This window comes from Dermacentor albipictus, chromosome 2 (genome assembly GCF_038994185.2).
Source record: "Dermacentor albipictus isolate Rhodes 1998 colony chromosome 2, USDA_Dalb.pri_finalv2, whole genome shotgun sequence".
NCBI lineage: Eukaryota > Metazoa > Arthropoda > Arachnida > Ixodida > Ixodidae > Dermacentor > Dermacentor albipictus.
Genome location: NC_091822.1, coordinates 102,455,521 through 102,471,033, shown reverse-complemented (window position 1 = coordinate 102,471,033; position 15,513 = coordinate 102,455,521). Strand labels below are relative to the sequence as shown.

Genomic DNA, 15,513 nt, shown 5'->3' with positions numbered 1-15,513 from the left:
GCTGAGTCGAAAACAACATTTTATTAGCGCACGCGGTCTTCTTTATTGAAAGACCACCCACAGAAATTTTGGAATGTGGTCAACGGTAAAAAATGGCTGTGGCTTAGGTAAGGTTAAGCCCAGGATGCGAAGCATACTAGCCTTTATTTTAGTTGTTGAACCACTGTTTAGCCTGGTGAACTGCTGTTGCTTGGCTATATTTGGTTCGGCTAGACGAAGAAACAACTCATGCATTACTTCTTCGCCTTCAAGAGTGGAACGCGACAGCGTTCCCGTCGACCCGCCAAGGGGTGTAAGACAATGGGCTACAGGGCAGCGACTACGCGCCCCGCATTGGACGCGGTGAGCGTCGAGCAAAGCAGCGTTCGGCGCGGCAACGAAATGTGCGCCTGAGCAAGAGACGCACGCCTTAGAAACAGCGCGTTTCTAAGGCAACACCGCATTCACTAGAGGCGCTTTTGTACCGCTTTGAAGCGTTGTACTCGTGGCTCAGTGGTAGCGTCTCCGTCCCACACTCCGGAGACCCTGGTTCGATTCCCACCCAGCCCGTCTTGCAAGAGTTGAGCCAAAGCCACTGCTCCTCTGTCGTGACGTCACGGTGTCACGTGATTTCATGGTCACCGCCGCGCCTGAGGAGCTGGGTTGAGCCCTCGTAATATGCTTCGCATAAAAATGTAGTGCCATTGAATTGTGCGATCTTAAAAACGAACCTGTCGATTGCAGCGTCTGTTGTGAAGTGTTGAATGACGCGTTCATCTCTGTATTTTCGGATTCTGTGCTGTGCGCAAGCGCTGTTTTTTCTGATGTGCATTATTTTCTAATGCTTCCTGTTATCATTGACCTTGACGGCGTTGTAAAGTAGATACAGACCTCAAAAGTTTCTGCATATACTGGAGTAGATAGTATCAACTCGAAATTTCTTAAGGGAACTATTACTTATTCATCTACGATTCTAAGTGAAATTTTTGCTCGGTCACTTCAAACCACCGTCACTCCGAACGGGTGGAAGGCAGGGATGGTGATTCCCGTACATAAGTCTGGCCATCGTTTCTCCCCACTTAATGACAAACATATATCCCTAAGCAGTGTTCCCTGCAAATAATGGAGCACATAATTAACTCACACCTGGTTTCATTTCTCGATTCAAACTTCTATTTACACCCCCTCCCCTCCACCAGCACGGATTTAGAAAACGCTTTTCCTGCGAAACACAGCTTTTGTCATGAACTAATGATTTATTCCAAGTGATGGATGCTAACGTTGTTATTAACTGCATTTTCAGACTTCGCCAAAGCCTTCGATACTGTTTCACATGCATTATTTCTAACTGAATTAGGTAGCTACAACATTGATCCTAACGTGCTTGCTTGGATTATACGTTTTTTGTCTATCCGTTCACAATTTGTTTAAGCTAACGAATGTTTCCCTTCGACTGGTCGAGTAAGCTCCGGTGTGCCGCAAAGGTCAGTTCTAGGACCATTATTACTTTTGCTTATATTAGTGACCTCCCAGACCAAATCAAATTATCAGTTAAGTTATTCGCCGATGACTGTGTTCTCTATCGTGTCATTTCTAACCCTGGCTACTGCGATACTCTTCAATCTGACGTTGGCATAGTAACATCACGGTGTTCTAGATCACAAATGAAACTCGATTCTGATAAATGTAAGGCGATGCGTGTGTCCTGTGCTGTCAGAATTACCAGCCTTTCTACGTACAAGATTAACAACATACACGTAGAAAATGTTTCATCATACAAATATCTTGGTATCAACATTACACACAATCTTACATGGGGCATTATTATAAATTAGATTTACGGTAACGCTAATCGCATGCTTGGGTTTTACGCGCAATTTTGCGTCGATAACTGCAGCTGTCAAGTTGCTCCTGTGCAAATCCTTAGTGAGGCCTAAAGATTAATATGCATGCTCTATTTTTGACCATTTTACTCTAAAGCTAAGAAATACCACCGAATCCATTGAAAACTGAGCTGCTCGTTTCATTCTTTCGAATTATTCTCGTCATTCAAGTGTCTCGTCGATGAAACTAACCCTTGGCTTGCCTAACCTAGAGTTAGGTCATAAATACTTTCGCCTGTGCTTTTTTCATAAGATGTATTACACTCACAAAACTCTTCAGGATGAACAAATCTCCCCGCCATCATGCATATCGTCACGCACGGATCATTGTTTTAGCTCGCACCACGGCGGAAGAATATGTAGGAGTTGAAACTCCTGTCAGCGAGGGCGCGCGCGGGCGACCAGATAAAGTCACAAAAATGGCACACTCCGACAGGGGCGCATGCAGTGGCGGCGCATTGCGGCGCATCATGCAAGCCGTAGCAGAAAAAAAAACAGACGCCTGGGCGGACACCTCGGGCGCGCTCTCTTCGGCGGAACCCGCGTCTTCCGCGCAGACCAGACGACAAGGAGACGACACGGACCTTCGCTTCAGTGAGCACGTTGAAACGTTGTGTTTGTGCGCCCTTACAAGTCAAACACCAACAGTTCTTGTCGGTGTCTGTTAGAGGACCGTAATACTAACAGCGCTGCTACGCGCAAATGCCCTTCTTCGGAATTTGCTAGCGTAAGATGGGACACAAGTGTTTCGTAGAAAAAGGCGAAACCGAGTACAACTCTTGGAGGGAAAAGGTGAGCATAATCAAAGTTCCGAATGACCTGGAAATTCTGTAACCAAGGGCTGCGGTGATTGCTGGGGACGGCCGCCAGCTCACATGGAGAGATTACGTCTGTGAGAAGCACTTCACGAGCAACCTGATGAGACGGGATGAGTTTAGAGACGAGGTAATCCTGGACCACCCGAAAAAAATCAACCTGGACTGCGTCCAGAGGCTGTTCCATGCATCTTTGTTCTGTCCCCATCATCTGTGACATACCCGAAAATGAAGCGGACTCACCGGGAAGCGTCATCAAATATCAGTCATGCTACCAATAATGATCAAGAATGAGCGTATACGACAAGCCAGGAATATCAACGGCGCCGAACGTCAGCGATGTTCACACATTGTGCGAGGCCCCTGAGCTTGACGAAAATCAGCCTGGTAATATGCTCAAAGAAATCGAAAGCATGTTTGCCTTCGACGAATGCCAGCAGCGCTTACAGCAATCCAGTCAAAGTCGTCGCGTGGGTGAAAAAACAGGGCCGCGTACAACCGCAAGCTACAGGTTACCTAATTATAGCGGTCACCGAAAAGAATGCGTTTTATTTTTTACTGTGCTCAAATGTTTGAGGCGTAGCACGGATCGCTGTCCAGGCTGTCAGCGCTGAAGAGGCGCGCGTTACTGCCTTGTGCCAGGCGCGCGGGGGCCGAATGCAAGCAATACGTGCGACTGGTTGCCTTGCCAACCGAGCCTTCGGTAATTTCTTTCTCGGCCGCCAGGTACCGCCAGCATGACACTGGGTCCGCGGGCTTGTGACCTCTTCTGGTTGCCCCAAGCAGCGGAGTTTCCACTCCTAAATGTTTCTTGCTCCGTGGCTCGCATTGACAATGCGAGAGGCGAGCGCGGCGCTCGTCTCAATCAGACGTGCGGTAAGTCACGTGGTCAGGTGGCGACCCAACAGTAGAGAACGCATGCACCAAGCCCAGCGGCGCCGGCGACGGATAGCGCCCGCAGCGGCAGCGCAGCTCGGTGAGGCGAGTCACGTGATTCGTTGCCTAGGCGCAGCTACGGTCAAATGAAGGTCAAATTGCTGGCTGCGGCGAAACTCGGCTCGAGTAGGTCAGTAAAGCTTTCGCTTTAAAACACCTCCTGGAAGGCACGATAATGATTTCGCAGGCCCGCACGTAGTCTTAAGAGGAAGCTTTAGCTCGACTGCTCCTATGCAAATACATGTAAAAGGAGAATTCGTTTTCTTCGGCAAGCACCGCACCAAATTTGACGAGGTTTGTTGCATTTAGAAGAAAAAAATTAAAATCTAGGGACCGTTGGTTTCGAATTTTTGGGTTAGGTTGTCAATTTTTTATTAAAAATCAGCAAAAACCAAAAATTTTCTAAAAGCGAGACTATCAAGCTTACAACACTCTAACTAAACAACGAAAAAGGGTAATACAATACTGTGTATTTCAGCTAATATTACGTCTAAAGCGGACAAAATTGATATGTTACACATGAACATAAGAAAAATTAGTAACATTGAAATACAGCTTTCGCAGAACCCTTGTAACCAACGTAACGAATTCACGTAAGATATAAAATGACATATCGAATGTGTCCGCTTTAAATGATCTACTGGATTTCGTTCACAGAACCGCGATATCTGTTATTAATGCAGAGCTATGAATTTGTAAACTCCACGCTTCTATTTTTTTTCAAACGTTCAAATATTTGAAAATGTTCAAAGAAGATTCAGGCCCTAAATCGAAATTCCGCTACCAAGAGTCACTAAAAATCAGCTTTCTCTCTCAAATGCAACAAATTTCATTAAAATCGGTCCAGAGGTTGTCTCAGAAAAACGTTTTTGCGTTTTACATGTAGTTGAATAGGCCGCGTCGGAGTTGGGCCCGAGCTAAAGCTTCCTCTTAAGTGTATGCGCCAATTTTTTTTTCTATTTTTGGATGCGAACGATGACCCGCCCTTGTAGATTGGTGGTTGTGGCATTCCGCTGCTGAGCTCGAGGTCGCGGCTTCGCTCCCAGCCAGAGCGGTCGCATTTCAAAACGGACAAAATACAAGCGAGCTGCTGCACTTATATTTAGGGACACGTACCCCGTAATGTAAAGATATGGTACCTAGTACCTGATAATTATAAAACGGTGGGCGCAGTGACCTGGTCGGTGCACCTCAAGCTACAAAGCTTGCGTTCTCCTTTGGTCCATTTTCAAGTAACATTGCGGTATGACGCCCGCAGCGCCATTAGTGACGCTGCTCAAAACGCCAGCGTTTCGAGGCGCCAACAGCTGCCGGGCACTGTTTCCTCTGCATGGTGGCCGTTGCCTCTCGTGCTATGTCGCGCAATATCATCGACAAGCTGCGCCGTTTAAACGCCATCTCAGAAGCGCTAGCGTAACGCTTAATCATGCTGACACTTTCAGTACTTCACCAGCTATGCGAAACTGGTTCTATTTTTCTGTTTAAGCCACAAGCAACAACGCCGGGTGTTTGGTGCAGGATCACATTGTATTAAAAGCGTGAAGCATAGAATAGTAATTTAGAAAATAATCGGTATTTTCAGCACGCTATGATGCTCCGTACAGGCGTCTACACAAGTGGCCGCAGATGCTCAAAAACTTGTTGCGTCGGTTCTTACGACATTTAAAGTATTCAGAGGAGACTTTACTGCATATACCCAGCAGATGAGCCAAGATCTGTCACTGCAATCCTCATGTCAGTTCCGTTTGCCTCAGCATAGAAACCATTCAGAGCTATGCAGAACAATTTATTTCATCAACTATTCGCGCACAGCAAGTGTCACTTTAATGGAACCCAATCTTCGTTTGCCTAACCTACCATTTCGTCCAAAGACATCGCGTCTCGCTCTGTTTTGTAAAATCTGTAAATACAACCATTCTTTAAGTGGCCCTCTCTGGTTACAATCACTGCGCATTTGTTTCAGAAATCCTGACCAATTCAATATTGAGGAATGATGCTGCCAAAATAAGTAGTATTACAATTTTCACAAGCGCCACCTGTACCCGCTTCCATGTTGTTAATCGTCGAAACCAACTAATTCCCCAAAGCCCTAGTTACCATTTGGAACTAATTTGATTCTGCCGTGACTGAAGATACTGAAGATTGAAGGAGCATAAAAGGATCTTCGTTTTCCGCCGAGTTTTCAATTAAGTGTTTCAAAAAGGATATAAAGTGAGCGGCGCTGTTGCTGTTGTTAAATACGGTGTCTTTATATGGCACCACCGGGATGTCAGTTATATTAAGGGACAGAGGATATAAAGTGAGTGATTTTGTTGCTGTTGTTAAATACGGTGTCAAGTTGTCATGAAAAGCAAGATTGCTGAACATGAAAGTCTATTTTGAAAAATTAAACTGAAGGAAAGTACGTTTCATCTGTGTGCAGTTTGTCGTGCTCCATATGCTGATGACAGCTTCTTGAGTATACTGCATGATCGATTGCTGTTGTTACTAAACAAAATTCTTCACTGCGCTCCGAAAATTCGCTTTATTTTTGTTTTCTCTCCACCCTCTCCTCTCGGTAAACACTCTGCTGTGAGAGAAAATAAATGCAGAAAATTGTATTTATTTACTAATTTGATTCTGCCATCACTGAAGATACTGACGTTTGAAGGAGCATAAAAAGAGCTTCGTTTTCCGCCCAGTTTTCAATTAAGTGTTTGAAAAAGCATTTTTCCCTAAAGGCACGAACCTCACGCTTAGTATTTCGAAGATAAGTGGTGTAAAAAGTGTCCAGGACTTGCCTACAAGCTAGAAAATCTTGTTTTCTTGCCTCAATATTTGTGCGCGTGTTACTGCGCCTTGGGTGTGTCGGGATGACCTGGAGGTCAGAGCCACTGATTCTTTGTTGAAATAGTGTCACAATGCTTTTGCTTCTTCTTTCCCACAGTTAAATCTAAACGAGGCGGATATGCAAAGGCTTATGTACCTCGCAAACGCGGGTATGCGGGGGACCATAGGACCCACTTCGAAGCTGCTCCAAAAGTACGGCGTTCATAGCAGGAGACTCGCACTACTTCAGGCCAGAATCATCGAATACGAGCAACAGCGTAAGAATAAAATACTTCCCTTATTTTCTTAGCTTCAGCGTTAGATCTAATCAGATTGTGAACAAGACAAAAACTAGAAGAATGTTTGCACTCTTAAGATGGTACCACCAGGATGTCAGTTATATTGAAGCGACAAAGGATATAAAGTGAGTGGTGTTGTGATGTTAAATACGGTGTCACGTTGTAATCGAAAGCAAGATTGCTGAACATGAAAGTCTATTTTCAAAAATTAAAGTGCAGGAAACTACGCTTATCTGTGTGCAGTTTATCGTGATCCAGATGCTGATGACAGCTTCTTGAGTATACTGCATGGTCGATTGCTGTTGTTACTAAAAAAATCTGATTTTAACTGGGTGCTTTAATTTGCTTACAATAATTTGGAATAACGTGTTTTATGAATCATTGTGCACGAGGGACATTTCTTGTATATTATGTTTGCTCTTGAGCAGATAGATACTCGCGACACAACAATTATGGACCTTCTGTTGATTAGTGAAGCGTTCAGAGCAGGAATTCTTATAATCTAACCTACTATAACTCACCAGGCGGCTAGCAAATTTTCAATTTCATAGCTCATTTTGCCATTATAATTAGTTCTTTCCAACTTGGGGGTGTCCGCAGAACTATTACGTCAAAATCATTCAAAATCGTCAAAATCAGTCAAAATCGCCATTAGATTCATTTGAAAGAATACCAACAGCTGTAAGAGATGATAGCACTGGAAAAACTCGTGAAGGTATGCTTGCAGTGTTATTGAATATTCACAGTAAAACGTGTACCGGAAGCGACGGTCTTGGGAATGTATTTTTGAGGCGATATGCTAAATACATATCACAGTTTCTAAACTGTCATTATCAAATGGACTAATGTACTAATACCTTCATATATGAAAATAGCGCGTGTGGTTCCTCTATGTAAAATGCGCGATCGATTGTCAGCTGCAAACTATCGAGCTGTTTCCATTGCATACAGATGCAAAATTTTGAAGCGTATTGTTGCCCAATAACTGCAAAGGTTCCTGAATGATCAAAATGTTTTGTCTGGCAATCAGCACGGGTTTAGGCAACACCGCCTAAACTGCACAACGCCTGTTCACTCCGATCCATGACGTCATGCTTCTTGCCCGAAATTTTCATTGCCAAGGCTAGCATGACGAAAGCAGGGACGCCAAAATCATCATGGCTTACTCGGGAGCACGCCCGTTAGATTTCATGGCAGTCGGGCCAGTAGCATGACGTCATGGATCGGAGTGAACAGGCCTTGTACTCTCTGGGTGGTGTTGGTTTAGGCAGAGATTGTCCGCGCCTACTTAGACTATTTTATCTGTGCACGATTTTGCGCGTGTGAATAATATGTCCTGACAAAGGGCAGTGGTTTTTTCTTTGACTTCAAAAAGACTTGTAATAAAGAGCCACATGGCAAACTTTTGTACAAGGTGGAATGCTTGAATGTCCCTTTTCGCATCATCCGCTAGATGCAAGCCTACCTTAAAGACAGACGACAATACGTAGAAGATTGAGAACCCTTCAAGTGTGTTCAGTGTTTACTCCGGAGTTTTGCAAGGAAGTGTGCGTGGTGCGCTATTGTTCCTAATTTATGTGAACGGTTTAGATGTAGCTGATCCTGCCGGCGTACCTGTTAAGTTATCCGGGAGCGATTGTGGGGTGTTCAAAGAAATTTGATCAGAACGTGATCATAGGTGCTATTTGATCTTGCAGTTAAGAGCGGTAGTTGGCCGACGTTGAGGTGGACCTTGAGAACGGATAGTTCATTTAGATTTTGTGCAGGACTTAGAAACAAGTAAAATAAAAGTAAGAAGTTATCAGCCGCTGGTAGGAAATTGTACGCTGCGGCCCGTGGCAACAAGTACGTATCTCCCTTTGCGATGAGTGTGTGGCTTTAACCCCTTTAGACCATCGAGGTCACGTCATTTTCAGTCAGTCGGCGAGCCCGTACAGGTGTCCTCATGTTCAGCTAATGGGGACGCTCCCTGGGCTCTCCCCTCCGATCGGCGCATCCCTCCCGCGTTGCCTCATGGCCTGGTCGTCCCCAAACGACCCTCTAGTGCAGCAAAGCAGCTTTTCTCTGGACGAAGGTCAACCACTTCTCAACGCGCCAAACAACGTGTACACACTTTCGGAGAATCGCCGCGCAGGCAGGGGGGAGGGGGTAGGGGTAGACGAAAGCTACCCGCGCGACACACGAGGGCACGCTAAACAGCCTGTCTGGCGGGTCTGGTAACACGGTACTCACGCAACTGCGCACCGTAATTATTATTATTATTAAACGTCGATTAGGAGTTGCACCCGGAAAACTTGCTGAGAAATACTGCCGATGTCATAAAGCGTACAAAAAGCAATTCTCACCATTGATGAGTAGTGTCTGAAAGGAGGAATGGAGCTGAATACCGAAAAACACTGTCCTCTTACGAATAACTAGAAAAACATCCACGAATTGGTTTCCTTATCTCCTTCACGACAATGCTATTTCGAAGTTGAGAAATCTAAATATCGAGGTGTAGCACTTGATTATAAGTTGAAGCGCCACTATAGATAAATACTAAGTCAAGCTAAAGTGATAGATGAGTGATCGAAAATCACTGAGGCGTCAATACTATCCCGAACAGAGCCTTAATAATTGAGAAATTGAGGTAAATGAATAAAGATTCCCCCGGGACATTCAAACACTTGGCCGATGACGAAAGCGCTCCTCAGTCAAATTCTGTGACTAGTGCAATACTTCTTGTTGCAAAAAGAACTCGTATTGCATTATAAGATGAAATAGAAATGTCACTTCTCCAGTTCCATTTTTTGTTTAGAAAAACCTAAAGGAAATTACCGTTGACAACGACGCGAGTGGTCCAAAGGTTTCGTTTTCCCTCGACACTGCGCCGCCCACGCTCGCCCGTTTCAGTACTTTCCTGGCCGCGTAGTGGTGCGCTGGGTTTGCTGGCTCGCGAAACTCGCACCAGCTGGACGTAGCAGAGAATTCAATTTCCATGTGATGTTGCGGGATGTCCGAACGGTTTACGCCACTTGATCAAAGAGCAGCTGCAGTGGTGAATCCGCTGCTCTGTCTTGGGTCAGTGCTGCCGTCTGCAGGGTTTCGTTTTACTCACCGACGGCAGCAAAGGGCGGTGGTGGCATATGCAGCGTCATCACTCCCCCGGTTAGGTGGCGGGAGATTCGAATTTCGGAAAAGGTATTCGTACTCCACAGATTGAATTTTCTCGTAAACTGTCTTTCACTGGCTCAAAACAAGTGTTGTGAGTTTTCTGGAAAGGTACTTAAACAGTCCACGTCGACATAGTATTTGCCTTTGGTATCCCTTTAAAGTGATCAGTACATATTACTAATGTTTGTACAGCTGCATTGGGAAAGCTATGTGCTTTACGAAGAAAATTAAAAACTGCCCCGGCGCACATAACTAAATCGTCTTAAAGTACCTGTATACAGACTTTACTGAAATACGCTTCATCAATATGGGACCAGTGCACGAAAATAGACATTGTACAGCTTGACAAGTCTATATGAAACCTGTTGGATTTATATTGGGCAATATAAAAAGACTCTCTGTCACGGTTAATGCATTTACACTACCTTCTAAGACTGGAAACCCGACGAAAAAGTGCTCGATTGACATTACCTTTCAATAATTTATAAGCAAAAAACTCAAGCTACCAGATTATTTCTGTAACGAACAGTTAAGGGAGTTAAGGCACAACTATTTATTGTGGGCTAACTCGTGCCCTGGGGGTAAATAAAAAAGGACTGCCGCTTTCTAAACAGGACATCAGGAATGCGTTCTTGTCTTGTCTTGTGTCCCAGACAGTGGCGCATACCCACTATGGGGGATTGGCCAAGAAGCAGGCGGTTTTTCGTATGCTTAGAAGTAAAGCCAAACTACATTTAAATTGTGGAGCGTGAGACTAGAACTGTAATTTAGACGCTTGATAAAGATATTGTTAAGAATTTTGATAAAATATGTTAACGTAAATAAATGAAATAATAGAAAATATTAATAATTTTAGAAAGCAAGGTACTCTTTTTGTATCTCTAATAAAATTGTAAATTGCAAGAAAAGAATCCCATCCCTGTGGCTGGATCCCAGTGACGTCGCATCAAAAGAAAGAATGGTTGGTGAGGTTAGCGATAGCCCAAGTTTGGTGAATGAGTGTACTAATAATTTTCTTGGTCTTATAAAGCGGCGGCAGGAGAGAAAATAATGTTCGATAGTTTCAAGTGCACTGCAAAAAGAACATAGAGGAGACATAGCGAGACCAGACCTGTGTAAGTAAAAATTTAGAGGAAGTATACGACATCTCAATTTTGTAAAATAAACTTCCAATTGTCTTGAAGGACACCAATTACTATTCCATGGGAAGCCAAGATGGTGGAAATTAGAAGACGGTGTCAGTGTGGATGATGCAGAGTTTTGAGACATAGCGAAATTTCTGTACCTAGCCGCTGTGACATAAGCTGATGTCGGCAAACCAGATATGATAGAGCCGTTGAGGGATGCTCGTGCGAGTGAATCGGCCATTTCATTCAAGTGTAACCCATGATGTCCCGGTACCAAAAGCAAACATACTTTCCGTAAGTAAGTACGGAGGTACCATAGAATGAAATGTTCTTTGAATTCTTGTATCTAAAGATGCAGCTAGTGCTGCACATACAGATAGCGAGTCGGTCACAATAACAGCTAATGGGTCGCTTTGGGGGAGTTTTCGTAACGCTGCTCTAATCGCTAATAATTCTGCTTGAAATATAGGTGTGAAATCGGGAAGGCGAAGGGAGTAAGACCATTGTAGAGATTCAGAGAAGATCCCCACTCCCGCCTTATCATTGCACACAGAAGCTTCAGTGGCTATTACATTTTCAGTGGTTAGTTGGTGTAGGTGGTCGTGTAAGATATTAATAAAATCTCGTCTTGCTAACAGCTTCGCATGATTCCGAAATATGTCCTCGAACTCAATTTTGAGGTCGTTAAGTCATCATTTGAATGACAAACTTGGCGTATGGACACATCAAATTGTTGTAAGTGTTGTTGCACAAATAATATTTCAGGACTGTGCAATCTTGACCAGGATACCTGAGAAAACTCTGATGGTTCAGTGATAAAAGCATATTGCGTACGTCTTTTTGAAAACTCATAAATTTTTAAAAATGTCTAAACCGTAAGCATGCGGAATCTGCAATCTAGGGTGGGTATATGAGCTTCCTGATATAGAACAGCGTTGGTAACAAATATAGGAAGCCCGAGGCATGACCGCAGAGCTTCTCTTTCTAAAAGTATGAGAGGTTTAATTTTGTAGGTGGGGCAACCGAAAAATATTACGCAGCTAAATTCTAATGTGGGCCAAATATCCATTTTAGAAATAATCAGTAAGGTAACCCTGCGTAGTCTAGAGCGGCGGTGGCTGAGCCGGCGAAGCATAGCTACGGCTGGTTCTGCCTTTGTTTTAATATGCTTAATGTGACTGCGCCGGGTGAGTTTGCAATCATAAATAACACCGAGGTACCTGACTTCGTCAACTTGAGGAATGATTTCCTGTAGGTATTGCAAAGATATATGCACTTATGCAGTTTAATAGGAATACTAAGACCGCACATTTGCTAATATTTAATGACATACCTAATCTCTCTAGCCATGTCTCCAGCATTCCTAAGTAATTTTGCAACGACTGTTGTAGAGAATGTAAACTGCTTGCGGAGGAAAAGAATGCGATATCGTCCGCATAAACATGAACATGTACTTCCGGGGACAAAGGAATGGTGCTTAGCAAAATGTTAAATAATATAGGGGAAAGAACGGAACCCTGTGGTACACCTCTTGTCTGCTTGTGTTTAGACGTCGAAATGCCGTGTTGGTAACAATGTAACTCTCCATCCCTTATAAATTCACCGATCCAAGCGGTTATATATATCGGGAAATTCGTAGAGTGACGCTTATCGAATAGAATGCAGTGTTCTACAGAGTCGTATGATTTTGCTAAATCTATCGTCACCAAAGCTGCGTACTCTCGTTTGCGGCAAGCAAGATTAATACGGCTCCCTAAATCCACATGGGCGCACCATATGGAGTGGCCCGGACGAAATCCAATCTGACAAGGACTGAGAAGGCTATCATCCTGCATAAAATTTGTTATACGGCCGTGAAGAACGCCGACAACGGCCACCTACGATGCGTGTGCGCGCGGCCAAAAACACGTGCCATTATTTCGTCGTCTTTAGCTCCAATACGCCGTTGTCCTTTTGGATGGGCGCACGAAGCTGCGCGCGTTGTTTAAAGATGTTTCTGCCTTGTATCACAATCTCCCCTCCAAAACGCATTGTCCCGATGCAAGCGACAAAATTGTTCACAAGCTGTTGTTCATACTGAAGTGGTATATGGTACAGAATAGATGTTTGGTAGAATATTCACTGCCTGTCATAATATGGCTTTAGACTGATCACATGTATTGTTTCTGTGCGACGCCGTCATCGTGATGAGCTCACCTGTCCTTCTGGCGTAACTTCGTAGTTGAAGTGACTGGTGCGGGGAAGCACTCGGTAAGGGCCGAAATAACTGCGCAGAAGCTCTTCGGACAGGCCGCGCGTCCGCACGGGAGTGCACAACCATACTCTGTCGCCTGGTGCATACCGGACTTCCCTTCGCCGCTGGTTGTATCGCTCTGCGTCGATGCGCTGCCTTTGTTGAATGCGATGTCGCGCCAGCTGACGTGCTTCTCGGCCCTCTGTGTAAAGTCGCTGATGTCAGGGTTGTGTTCTGTACTGTCGCTGACAGGCAGCATCGCATCCAAAGGTGTGGTAACTGTTCGACCAAAAAACAGCTGGAATGGCGTTACTTGAGCGGTCTCTTGCAATGCTCTATGGCAGATGGATGTTGCATAGGGTAGTATTTTGTCCCATGCATGGTGCTCTAAGTCTACGTAAATTGAAAGCGTGTTGGTCAGCGTCCTGTTCAGTTGCTCGGTGAGCCCATTTGTTTGAGGGTAATAGGCACTTGTTTTCCTGTGGCTGCTATGGGTCAGTTTCATAATGGATTGCGTGAAATCCGCTGTGAACGTATTTCCTCGGTCCGTGATAATTGCAGGGACAGTGTGTCGTAGTACTATCTTGGTGACAAAGAATTCAGCCACTTCAATGGCGCTTTCACTGATTAGAGAGGATGTCTCGACATATCAGGTTAGATAATCCGTCGCTACTAGATAGAGCCAGTACAATGAGTCATGGTCGCTGATTGCTCTGAACAGTCTACCTAATAAGTATGGTCGGAATTTGCCTATGGTCCATATTACTGCGAGGCATTCGTTTGCCGTGCCTGAATAGTTGGTTTCAGCACTCGAAAGAGTGCGGCTGGCGTATGCAATCACTCTTTCCTCTTCGTTTTGCCATTGAACCACGACGGCACCGAGTCCTAAATTGATGGCGTCTGTGTGGACGTCTGTTTCCGCTACCTGATCAAATTGCGCAAGAACTGGGCGGTTTTGAAGACGCTGTCGTAGTTAATTGAACGCATCTTTTTGTTCACTTAGCCAGACGAAAGACATATCTTCTTTCGTTAATCGCGTTAACGGCTCGGCAATCCTCGAAACATTTTTGATGAAACATCTGTTGTAGGCACAAACTCCTTGGAACCCCTTAACGGCCTTTTTATCGGTTTGTCTAGGAAAGATTTCTACTGCTGTGGTCTTCTCAGCGTCAGGCAGGATGCCTTCGGAGCTAATCACATGGCCGAGCAAAAGGAGCTCACGGATTCCGCCGCGACTTTTTTTGTGGCTTTATCTTCGGCCCCGCTAAACTAATAGCTTTGAGCATCGACCTTAGTCGTTCCACATGCGAAGCAAAGCTGGTAGAAAAAATCGGGAAATCATCAGGATAAACCACACAGGACTCCTACTTTAACCCGAAGAAGCACGTCAGCTGGCGCGACATCACATTCAACACAGGCAGCGCATCGACGTGGACCGATACGACTTGCGGCAAAAGGAAGTCGAGTATGCACCAGGCGACAGAGTATGGGTGTTGACTCCCGTGTGGACGCGCGGCCTATCCGAAAAACTTCTGCGTCATTATTTAGGTCTTTACCGAGTGCTTCGCCGCATCAGTCCCTTGAACTACGAGGTTACGCCAGGACAAGTGAGCTCATCACGATGCCGGCGTCGCCCAGTAACTGTACATGTGGTCATACCGAAGCCTTATTGTGACAGGCAGCGAATATTCTACCAACCATGTATCTGTGTCATATACCACTTTAGTGCGTGCAACAGCTAGCTTCTGAACAATTTCGTCGCTTTACGTATCGGGACTATGCGTTGTGGAGGGGGGATAATGATAAAAGGCAAAAACATTTTTAAACAACGCGCGCAGGCTCGTGCCCCCCCAGAAGACAACGGCGTATCGGAGAAAAAGACGACAAACTAATGGCACGTGGTTTTGCCGCACGCACTCGCATCGTAGGTGACCATTGTCGGCGTGTACAAGAAGAGACGAAGCGACGATCGAGAAAGAAGAAGCAGAAGGCATTCCTGATCTCCTGTTTAGAACGCGGAAGTCCTTTCCATAGTTGTCGCCTCGGAGCGGAACTCGGCGACGGCGCGTGGAGGGTTGCGAACCAAACCAGCAACAAGCTTCTGCTTGCCACCGCGCATCAGGTGCCGAAGCTTCTTGCGCTCGCTCATGCTTAGATCGGCCCAGCGGAATAAGCGGGCCATATCTTTGAGACACATTGCCACGCTTTCGTTGTTTCGTTCACTTCTTGCTTGCAAAGCGGCTTCAGCTCTTTGTCGGTGGTCTGTGCTCGGATACGTGG

The 15,513-nt window shown here is 45.1% G+C and overlaps 1 protein-coding gene across 8 annotated transcripts in view; it reads left to right on the top strand.

The window, feature by feature from the left end:
- LOC135911688 (neprilysin-1-like) overlaps positions 1-15,513 on the top strand; it is a 346,542-nt gene that overhangs the window by 198,311 nt on the left and 132,718 nt on the right. For all 8 annotated transcript variants that reach the window (XM_065444035.1, XM_065444039.1, XM_065444037.1 and 5 more), the window contains one exon: positions 6,540-6,699. In XM_065444035.1, the coding sequence (XP_065300107.1) occupies positions 6,540-6,699 (160 nt within the window). The remainder of the gene's footprint in view (positions 1-6,539; positions 6,700-15,513) is intronic.